General features: G+C 44.3%; 1 protein-coding gene across 1 annotated transcript; it reads right to left on the bottom strand.

The window, feature by feature from the left end:
• Window positions 1–3780: 3780 nt before the first annotated feature.
• On the bottom strand, window positions 3781–11303 carry LOC120426371 (uncharacterized). The gene is made up of 3 exons (XM_052705943.1): window positions 10799–11303; window positions 3869–6894; window positions 3781–3786 (listed from the first exon to the last, which is right to left on the bottom strand). The coding sequence occupies exons 1-3, from the start codon at window positions 11301–11303 to the stop codon at window positions 3781–3783; spliced, it is 3537 nt and encodes a 1178-aa protein (XP_052561903.1).
• Window positions 11304–11645: the final 342 nt, after the last annotated feature.

The following is an 11645-nucleotide window of genomic DNA, read 5'->3' on the forward strand; positions in this document are numbered from 1 at the left end:
TTAGTTGAGTGAAAAACTGCCACTGAATCCGCTTTGTAAATGCCGGCCCCGATACTCTTCACGGGTGTTCCCCCAGGAACTGGGAAAGATTTACTTACTTTACTTACTTATTATGCCAAGTAATACCACAGAGAACAGATATATATCATTGAACAAACAGCATTGAAAAACGTGTGTACAAATTCAAACCAAAATACGTTGAAAAGAGCTAGGGTGTGCAGCATCCGCCTAGATATCGCCACTTCCAAAATCATGATGGGCTACAGTAGCAGAACGTTGGACCATCTAATCAATGCATAAAACATTCCGTACGAACGACATCAGACCAATGTCTGACTGCCCTTCATCAGAGGGTTGCAATTTTACGCGCCAAAGAAGGTAAAAAAAACGAAATCGGACATAACATGTGTAAAGGGACTATTTTAAGTTGTCGCTTGAAAAATCATTTTTGAATGAATTTTCTGTTATGTTTTCGTTAATGTTAATGCATTTTTGCATTATTTTTAGTCAACTGGAATTATACAGAAGAGAATTTTATATTTAAACGAGGTTATCATTTATTTTCTTTCGAAATTATTGAGCCTTTTTCATTGTTAAGTCAAGTATTCTCAGCCGCGACGGTGGCGCCGCCAAGCGTATCCTGCACACTCTAATTTGATTGATGCAAGATTGTATGCAACGCATTTTTTTTAGTTTTTTACGGTTTACACACAAGTTAGAGCCAAGATGTACATCTGTTCTCTGTGGTAATACCAAAATATGGTATTCCCGTGTTATTTACCTCTGCTCGGGCGATGAACCGTGGACTGGGAGTAGCTCGTCGCTTCAAGTTAAGTTTTGCGGTCACGCAGCAAGCAGAAGTCGTCGACAAACCGTCGGAATGTTCCTTGTTGAGAAGTTGAAGTTCGCCAGCAGAGATGAAATCATCTACGGCCAAGATCCCGCGGTGTTTATAAGCCGGGATGTGCCGACATTCGTCCTACACCACAAAAGAGCCATTCGGAGAGCGAGAATAAAGAAGCTGTTTCGCTCTCATCAACCTCGTCTGCGCCCAAGACTTTGTGGCGCCAGTCCGTCGAAGCGTGAACCATTGCTTCGTAGATTGGGTTCACCGTTTCCCGAGCGGGTCAGATCTCCTCGCTGTTCTTCCTTGTCCAGAGAACCCGAGTCGAGTCCGGAAGTTGACCTTCGGAATTTAGAGGGGAGATGTTGTGGACGGCAACACTGCGAGAGTGTACACCAGAAAGCCGAGTCTATTCGTGCACTCTGCGCGCCGCTGGGCTCTCCAGTTGCAGCATAGCTGTCACTAGTTAATGCGCATAGATGTGATCTGTCATTTTGAAGTGTTGTTATGTTTTGTTGATTCTTTCGTTGTTCGTGAATAAATATAGTCGTTCGTTTGTTAGTTCTAGTAAGGAACCTTTTTTTAATTTGTTTGTATCTGTCCGTAATCGTCTGGTCTTTGTGGTGTGGACCGCGTTAAGATGGGTCGCGGTCGGATCCAACACTAAACCACGACTACTTCTGACACCATGTTTTAGTATGTGTGATTATATAGCCAAAAAAGAGACCGGTTTACTAAATAAAACAGAGCGAGTTATTGTACGTCTTGGCTCTTGCACACTCAAGCACTGAATGCGCGACCCGATGAATGACGTTTCAGGGGATGTTCACAAACTACATTTGGGGGTCTTACACAAATGACGCATAATATAACACCAAATTTCTGTCGGAATTCACTGACCTGTTCCAATCCGTGGACCGTCTTTGCGCTAAAACTTGCAAGAAAGTTTCCAAAAAACTGCTTAATTTCGCTAAGTCCAAAATTACACTTTTGGAAGTTGGCTATACACTAGGGTGCCCAGAAAAAATGACCCTCTGCTCCACAAGCGGAAAACGGTCTTTGGGTTATTTTAAGCATCTGTGTAAATTTTGAGCGAAATTGGATGAGATTAACCCATTGATACCCGTGCCTGAAGTTGGTGGAAAAAATGTTTTTCATGCAAAAATAACTTTTTTAAATCGCTAATAACTTTTAAGGATCGAGTTTTACAGCTTTCGTATGTTCTACAAAGTTGTAGAGCATTAAATTTCCAATAAGAATCTCACTTTTGAGAATATTTGGATGGAAGTAGCGCACCGTGTAGACCAAACCGTAAGAAACTTGGGGTTTCCATACATTTTTTCGATTTTTCCCATACAAACTTCACCTCCGAGTATCAATGGGTAAATATTGCCGGTTTTGCTCATAATTGGTCCAGAATCCTAAAATAGGTCAAGGAACAATATTCAGCTTGTGGAGCGAGGTTTTGAAAAAAAGTCCCATATTCTGGGCACCCTACTATACACACACACACGAGTTCATTCATCAGCTGGGTGTTCTCCTTGTCGACCGTGGTCGGAGCCTGCTTGTTTTTTTCGCTTCAACCACCGCTTCGTCAACCGGAACCGGAATGTTTTGCTGTTGGAAGAAATTCGTTAGAAATTTGTCAAACAACAAAATTTAATTCTAGTCATACTTTGATTTTAGCTCTTGGTTTGAGATGGAAAAGTTAGCTGGGTGATGCAGAGGTACTGGCACGCCTCGATAAATGATGACATTCGTCGTGCCTATATACAGCTTGTTCGCGCTGAGATGCACAATCACGTTGATGAGGGCGTTGCTGCAATTGCCTACGCCGGAACACGCATCAATGTAAACATTAATTCCGGCCATCGGCCGTCGGCGTGCACCATAACTACCCCGTGATGTTCTGGACACGTCAAACTTGCCGTAAGTGTCTCTCCAAGGCGGTGATTTTAGCGCCCTCAGCTCCCGGATTTGCGTTGAAGTCGATGGACTCAATCATTAGATCTGAGCAACGCAATTGATCTACAAAAAACAAACACCCAAACAGTTATTCTGGAACTTCCAGAAATCTAATACAAAAGAAAATCTCTTACCATCGGATAAGATCAGCTGTTCGATCGGAGTTCCTAGCGAGCAGCGGCCCCGGAAAGCTAGTTGACCACTCGATCGTGCAGCGCATGGTCACCGGAGTGGCCAGAATCTTCAGATTATCATGTTAACGACATGGTTAGCGACACGGCCCTTTTCCGCTGAGATTTCCGATAATTTTGCACCAGCTGCTGGATCTCGAACACCCGGCAACGGGCCGCGTCCAACCGCACCTTCGCGCTGGGACATGTGGTCAATCATAATGGTTAGATGACGCACCTGCTATCCGGCCGGATGTTGCACATTCAGCCATCCGGGAAACCGAAATATTTCTGCAATAAGAACGCCTGTAAACAACCTGACAAAAACAAAACCGACCAAAACAAACTTTATTGCAAGAGATTTTCGATGCCCCCCTTTGTGCGGATGTCACAGTCTTCTACGACGGAATGGTGGTAGGTGTACGAAATTGGCTAAAATCTGGAACAACTCCGGTAAACTAAAAAAACATTAAAAAAACACGCCACACGCACGAGCACGATCAGCACAATCCAAAAACTCACAACAGATTTAATTAGCTGCCTGTATAAAAACCAGGGCGGCGCTAGTGGTACTCGCTGCAAAGGGAGTTACCCTTTTGAAAGGGTTGTCGGAATACATGTCGGCTGGCTTTCCCCGACGAGCCACAAACCGACGCAGTGCTTGGAGGAACTTGGCGGTGGACAGGTCCGAAACCAGCTCCAAATGGACAGCTTTAGTTCCAAAGCAAACGAACACAGCTACGTAAGCCTTAACCGGCCCCCTTCTATACCCTTGCCTAATGTAGACTGGCCCAAAGTAGTCTACGCCTGTATTGGTGAATGGTCGAGCGGCGATTGTTCTTGGAGTTGGTAGTTGTCCCATAAATTGCTGTAGAAGTTGAGGTTTCGCCTTGAAACAGTCCTTGCACTGGTGTGTGGTCTGCCGACACAGGTCTCGTCCTCTCAGCGGCCAAAACTTCTGTCGCATCGTCGCTAGCATCAGCTGGGTTCCGGCGTGAAACAGTCGTAGATGTAGACAGTCGGCCAGAAGTTTGGAGAAGTGGTGGTTTCCTGGGATGATAATCGGGTGCTTGAAGTTCTCGTTTCGGTCGGAGTTGCCCAACCGTCCTCCCACGCGGATGACACCTTCCTTGGAGAGTTGCGGGTTGAACCACCGTAGCTTCGACGTGTTGTGAACTGGTTTGCCCTTGGCCAGGTCCTGGAGTTCTCTGCCGAAAGCTTCTTGCTGGACCAGCCGTGCGAGACACCATTCCGCTTCTCGTAGTTCCTTGGTGGTTAGCGGGACTGACAGGGTACGCTCGGCTTCCGGTAGACGACGATTGCGCAGGTACCGTCTCCAGCAGGCGGTCGTGCGGATCAGCTTCCAGTATTCGTTGAACTTCCCAAAGTACGATTCGTTGAACGACTTGGCAGAAACTGCAGCAGCTGACTCGACGTGCTTTCTCCTCTCCTTGGCGCAATCTTCGGTCTCCTCTTCGGGTGTTGCTTGGGCAGGCCAGGAACTCGTCTCGTACATCCACAACGGGTCCCAATCTCCGTCAATGAACTCCTTGGGGTCCAGTCCTCTGGACAGCTGGTCAGCTGGGTTCATGACTCCGGGTACGTGAAATAAGTGACAACCTTGGGTAATATGCTGGATAAAGGAGACACGGTTGGCCACGTAGGGATTCCACGTTCTTGGGGGTTTCGCAAGCCACTGAAGGACCGTTCTGGAATCCGTCCAGAAGAAGGTTTCGAAACGGAAGGTTGTGCACTCCTTGAACTTCCGGTACATGTCTGCGGCTAGCCAAAATCCGTTCAGCTCGAGCCGGGGAATGGGTTGTCGCTTGAGAGGAGCGACCCGGGATTTGGACGTGAAGAAAGACACCTTGACTCTCCCCTCCTTGTCCTCAGAACGGATGTACAGATTCGCCCCCAGTGCCTTCTCGGAAGCATCGCTACAAAAGTGGAGTTGAATGTGGACTGGATTGGGAATCATCGCGAATCTTGGAATCCGCAGGTTGTTCAGGTAGTGCAGCTGCTCGTAGAACTGCATCCACTCGTCCAGCATCGACTTCGGCAGAGGATCGTTCCAGTCCCAGGGTTTGCCCTTCGCGTTCTTCAACTCCCAGATTCCCTGCATAAAGATCTTTGCCTTAGCCACCACCGGTCCAACAAGCCCCAAAGGATCGAAAATTTTGGCAATGATAGAGAGGATTTTGGCCTTGGTCAGCTCGTTCGGTGGAATCAGCGCCGACTCAATCTTGAACCGGAACGTGTCAGTTTTCGGCTCCCAGACCAACCCAAGAGTCTTCACGGTCCTCTCTTCGTCGAAATCGATCCCCTTCTCTTTCGGTAGCGCCAAGTTGTCCTCACTCACACCCTCGAGCGCTTCCTCACAGTTGGAGACCCACTTGCGAAGCGGAAAACCTGCTCCCAGCGTCATCGTGTCGAGTTGCTCACGAATTTGTTTCGCTTCGGCAGGGTGGTATGCACCAGTGATTACATCGTCCATGTAAACATCTCTCGCAATCCTCTCGGCAGCCAGTGGGTACTTGGTTGCATCATCGACGGACAGCTGCTTCAGGGTTCGGGTGGCCAGGAACGGCGCCGGTTTGGTGCCGTACGTCACGGTTAACAGCTCGTACGTGTCGATGGGATCGTCCTCCGAGAAGCGCCAGCGAATTCTCTGCAGCGGTAGGTCCTCGGCGTCCATCCGAATCTGCCGAAACATTTTCTCCACGTCTGCGACGAGAAGGATTGGAAACAGGCGGCTTCGGGAGATGATGGTGCGCAGGTCGTCCTGGATGACTGGGCCGTTCAGCAGAACGTCGTTTAGGGATGTCCCAGTGGAGGTTTTGTTTAACGCATCAAACACGACGCGGACACGCGTTGTTGTGCTGGAACTTCGGATGACGGGGTGGTGTGGGAGGTAGTAGGTGGTTGCGGTACTTGTCGGGTCTTCGATGATCTTGCACATGTGGTTCCTGTCCAAGTAATCCTTCATGAACGCATGGTACTCCTTCTTCAGGTCATCGTCACGAGCCAACCTTCTCTCCAGGAAAAGAAGACGACGATCAGCAGCGCTTTTCGATTCTCCTAGCTTGATGTGCAAATCAGCAGACTTTGGCATTCCAACGGTATACCGACCGTCTCCACCTCGCTTGACGGTGCGCACGTGGTGGTCCTCGCACGTGCTCTCCTCCACGGAATAATCAGAAGTTAATCCTCCGTCCTCGCATTCCCAGAATTTGGTCATAATCTCCTCCAAGGTTTCCGTTACGGTTGAGTGCTGGCATACGATTGGTGCTTCTCCACGGTTCCAGCCGCACCTGCCAGTCACGATCCAGCCGAACACCGATTCGACCAGGGATGGTAATCCTGCTCCAAGCGAGATCCTCTGTTTGGATGGGAAGAAGTTAAAGAAGAACTCTCCGCCGAGCAAAACATCAATAGGGTTGGTTCTGAAGAATTCAGGGTCCGCCAGTTGGACACCTTCGGGAACAGTCCAGCTTGTTGGTTCCACCGGGGAGGTTGGTAGATCTTCAGTCACCTTGGCCAAAACGTAAAACTCCATGACCTCGCAGTACTTCGACAATCTGGACTTGACCGTGGCACGAACCTTCTGCGAAGTTTTCGTAGGAACTTGACCAACACCGGAAATCTGCACGTTTGCCTTGTTCCTGGACACGTGCATTCGTTGAGCGAGTTTGGTGGAGACGATGTTGCACTCTGACCCAGAGTCCAAAAGTGCCCTTGCTGGAAACTCCTGTCCAGCATCGTCGACGAGCAAAAGTACTGCGGTTGCCAAAAGCACCTTTCCGACCGTAGCTGCAGAACTGGTGTTCGTCGGGCGTGTCTCCGTGACAGCAGCAGAGGACGACTCAGCGGTCGCCGCCGTTCCTGCCTCCTCCTTGGTTGGCCTTGCTGGGATGGCTGGACATAGGTTGGGTTTTACTTCCGGTTTGTAGCAGACCAGCGTATGGTGGCGTTCCTTACATCGCTGGCACGAAAACCTAGAAGTACAATTCCTAGCGATGTGGCCCTTCCGGAAACAGTTTCTGCACAGCGCGTTCTGATTTATTTATTTATTTATTTATTTATTTATTCAATTAAGTAACGTAAGACTTCATGTCTTTTAAAATGTTACAATGTTTCAAACTGAGTGAGGTGGTTTTTGTTTAAGCTTCTTGCTAATTTTGTGTTGCTCTCATTCCCTAACTAATTAGTCTAAACGATTGAGTTCTTCTAATAAACTCTGCTTAAAACTCACAATAGTGGTACACGATTTGGTAGATACTGGTAATGAATTCCAGAAGACAATGCCTCTTGCAAACATTGACTGACTATAATAAGAAGAATTAAAATGAGGTAACAAGTAGTTTAATGTGCGCGTTTGTCGAAAAGGTCTTAATTTAGATAACAAATAATTAGGTTTTTTAGTGAATATTATTTTCTGTATTGTACAACATGATCTGAATCGATAGAACTGGGCAAAAGGACAACCAATTAGTGATTTTTGCAAGTGGGTAACCCTGGAGTAACGAGACAAATTGTAGACATATCTGATGCATGCATTAAGTGCGATACGAAGTTTGTTGATAGCTGCGGCCGAAGCATTAGTATATACAAAATCTCCATAAATGAAATGAGGAAATATTAAGGTCTTAAAAAGCCTTGTTTTCGTGGCAGAGTCAAAATGTCTAGTAACTAAGTTAAGGCGTTTTAGCACTCCAAAGATTTTACCACATTGACTGTTTATGTGGGCATCCCAATCTAAATCAGATGTAAAGATAACACCTAAATTGTTAACTCTATTTACAAATTCGACCTGTTCGTTTCCAAAAAGTAAAGCAGGACAAACAATAGAAGATCGCAATTTGCTAAAAATTATTGCTTTAGTTTTGGACTGATTAATTGGCAAAAGGTTGTGTTGAGACCACTTGTAAATATTTAAGAGATCTTTGTTTATTTTATTTCTAATAACAGACAAATCAAAAACGGAATCAGAACAAAAATAAATCTGAACATCATCAGCAAACAAATGGATTGAGCAATGTTCTAAAACTAAGGGTAAATTATTGATAAAAAGAGAAAATAGTAACGGTCCTAAAATGGAACCCTGAGGAACACCAGATCCAATATTTTGAAAAGTTGATAATATCCCATTACAAAAGACAGCTTGACTGCGATGTATAAGGTAAGATTCAATAAGTTTTGCAGCTGACTCAGAAAAGAGAAAATCAGAACGAAGTTTGTTTACAAGTTTTCGATGTGATACCCGATCGAACGCCTTAGCAAAGTCTATTAATAACAGAATTGCAATTCCTTTTTTATCTAAAGTTAAAGCGATATCGTCATGGACTTTCAGCAAGGCTGTTTCTGTGCTATGATTTTTACGAAAACCAGATTGATACGGATGCAGTAGGTTCAAATCGTTGATGAATGAAGAAATTTGAGTGTTAATAAGTTTCTCAAAAACTTTTGAGAGTGCACTCAATATACTAATTGGTCGAAGGTTAGCAATTGCAGAGGAATTACCTTTTTTCTTAATAGGTATCACTTTAACGGTTTTCCAGCCCTGGGGATAGATAGAGGTCTTAATGATGCTATGAAAGAGGTGTTTAATCAGCGGTAAAATTAGTGGAAGCATAATTTGTATAAATTTGATCGGAACACCGTCTAGGCCAAAAGCGTTGGATTTTATTGAAAAAACCGAATTAATAATTTCATAATCAAGAAAAGGTTTGAAGGTAAAACCATTTGGACAGGCTGCAAAAGTGGGTATCGTTGAATCATCCATGGTAAAATTAGAAACGAAATAGTCATTAATTTGCTCACTAGAGATATCAATACTATTACTACATCGATTATCATCTTTGAGTCCTAGTTTTTTAACGTTATTCCATAGTTGTTTGCTTGGAAGATTTGTGTTGAATTTCTTTCTATCATGAGTTGATTTTGCTTTTCTTATCAAAAAATTGGTACGATTTCTAAGAATTTTATAATTCACTTTATCACTATCAAGTTTAGAGGATTTCCAAGTTCGATAGGCAAGATCTCTGTTCAACATGGCTCTTTCAATATCAGAATTGAACCAACAATTTTCATGTTTTATACGCATTGACTTTAATGGAACAAACCGATCATGAAGATATGTTAAGTTTCTCATAAAAAAATCTAAAAGAACATTAGGATTGTCAATACTATAAAAGTCACCCCAGGCAAAGTCATAAAACGCATTTTGGAGTTCAGCAAAATTAATTCTTTCGTAATTTCGAAATTGTACGGTACTGTCAGAGGTTTTAGATAAAGAGTAATTTAAAGAAAAAATGATCATATCATGATGAGAAACTCCAGGTAAAGAGATCTGATCATTATTAAGAACCATGTGAGGGGAATCAGTGATAAAAAGATCAAGTAAAGAACAACCTGAACTGTAGAAATAAGTTGGCTCGGAGTTGATGAAAGAATAACAAAAATTAGATACAACTTCTCGAAGGTGTTGCAAACGATATGAATTATATAATAAGTTGGTATTGAAATCACCTATAAAATACGTAGAATTGTATTTAACGCTAAAATTTTCAAAATGGCTTTTTAAAATATCTGCACAGTTAAGATTAGGGGGATTATAATATACCGCAAGCAAAAAGTTTTCATTAGCATGACGAAAATCAAGTAGAAGAAATTCTGTAATTTGTCGGCCATAATCAGCATCGTAGATGGATTTATTTACAATACGACAGGACAAAGTGTCACGATAGTAAACACAAATGCCACCACCATGTCTGTTTCGATCATTTCTTATAATTTTATAACCCTCAATTGCAATCATTTGATCAGTAATCTTATCACTCAGCCATGATTCAGTCATACATATAATATCGAGTTTACTGTTTAATAAGACCGATTTAAGTTCATAAAATTTTGAGAAATTCCTAGCACAAATGCTTTGAACGTTAATGTGACAAATGTTTAGATGATCTTGATTCAACATAGCATTTAAAACAATACGGGGAATGTTTGCAGAGACACTTCTAATTCGGGAATTATCCATAATCAAAAATAAGTGGAGGTAGTTTCAAGACAGAGCATACTATAGGACCCAATTCATTTAAACTAATATCTAGGGATGAGAGGCAACACTTAAATCTACTTAACATTCTATAAGATTCCAAATCAAACTCCTACAATCGTCGCAGTTCACCCAGTACAAAAGTAAATCAGCAAATCGATGTTAACGGTCAAAGAAATGTTTAAAAATACAAAAAATATTATCAGTACACCATCACCTTCAGACTTCATCAGCAGCGGCACCAACGCGGTTCAGGTGAAACCAGGCTCGTCTCCAAGGGGCAGCAGCAACAGCGCAGCACCCATAACAGCACCCAGATCAGCAGCAGCAACTCCAACGGCACCCAACAACAGCAATAACTTTCAGGACGGAAAAGGGAATCACAGGATAACTCAGGGAACGGAGTCAAAGGATGGGGGCTTACGAGAAAGAATAACTTGAAGGAAAAGGAAGATTGTTAACTTTAGGGTTTTTGACTTTCAGGAGGGGAAGGAATCATGGATAGCTGTGGATGGGAATCAAGGGAAAAACTGGGAAGGAAGGAGAAAAACTTTTAGGAAAGGGGTTTCTTGCAGCTCGCCAACAATTGCCCCGTCGAAAATACGCCAACAGGATCGGCACCAGCAGCAGAACGGACGCAAACGATGCCATCACGGGAGTAGACCTGATGAAGATGTCCTTGCTTCTTCAACTTGAGGGCTTCAGAGCGTACTTCACGGGCCTGGGGTGTCAAGTTTTCATTTAAGAAGATCCTGTTGTTACTTTCAAAGCCTACGTCTCGCAGTGTCAGGTTCCGACTTCGTAGGTAGCGGCCATACAGCTCGATCCTCTCGTTCCTGATAGCAAACTGGCACAAGATCGGCGGGGAAGTTCCAACGGTTATGGCTTGTTTGGACAGTCGTTTGAGGCTCACAATAGGCGTGTTTGCGGGGTTGTACGCAAGTTTGGCAGCAATCATTCGAAACAGCACCTGCAGATCTTCGTTCTGGCTGAATGGGACACCGTTGAGGATCAGGTCATGGGCACGTTCCAGGCGGTCCAGTTGATTTGACACAGCATACAGATCATTGCGGGTTTCGTTGAGCCGTTCGGAAACTTGTTTTACGCTGACACTGCAGTCAGTTTTTAGCTCCAACAACTTAGCTTCCACGCTGGTGATACGGATTTCCAGGTCCGACTTGCAGGAATCGATGCGTGAGTTGGTATCCTCGAACAACCCTTGAATTTTGGCCCACAGATCGCCAAGCGAAGAGACGTCATCACCCATTTCGTCGATTTCCCTTCGACTACGTTTGTTGATGTTATTCTTGAGAGCGAGAGTACTCAACTTGTTCAGACTGGAAGAGCGTGTCACAGGTCTGTTTATATTCATCTGTCAACAGCGTTCGCAGTTGAATAGAATAGGCGATCTTCACTTTGCACAATTCTGAAGGGCTCGCAAAGAAAACGTGGCCAATCGCAAATTGTTTTCGAGAAAAAATACACCAATTGGTGGTGCAGCTGCAGGCCTCCACGATCAGACGATCACAGCACTGGAGTTCTATCGCGACCGAACGTTTTGAGACAGTTTAAAATCAAACTTCAGGTAAAAAGTACCGATTTCGCCGCG

Source organism: Culex pipiens, chromosome 1 (genome assembly GCF_016801865.2).
Source record: "Culex pipiens pallens isolate TS chromosome 1, TS_CPP_V2, whole genome shotgun sequence".
Classification (NCBI taxonomy): Eukaryota; Metazoa; Arthropoda; class Insecta; order Diptera; family Culicidae; genus Culex; species Culex pipiens.

Coding starts and splice junctions, on each gene's coding strand:
- LOC120426371 (XM_052705943.1), bottom strand. CDS start 11,303: ATGGGTGATGACGTCTCTTCGCTTGGCGATCTGTGGGCCAAAATTCAA. Junction 6,895..10,798: donor GCGAGACGTAGGCTTTGAAA/GTAACAACAGGA, acceptor ACCTATGTCCAG/CCATCCCAGCAAGGCCAACC.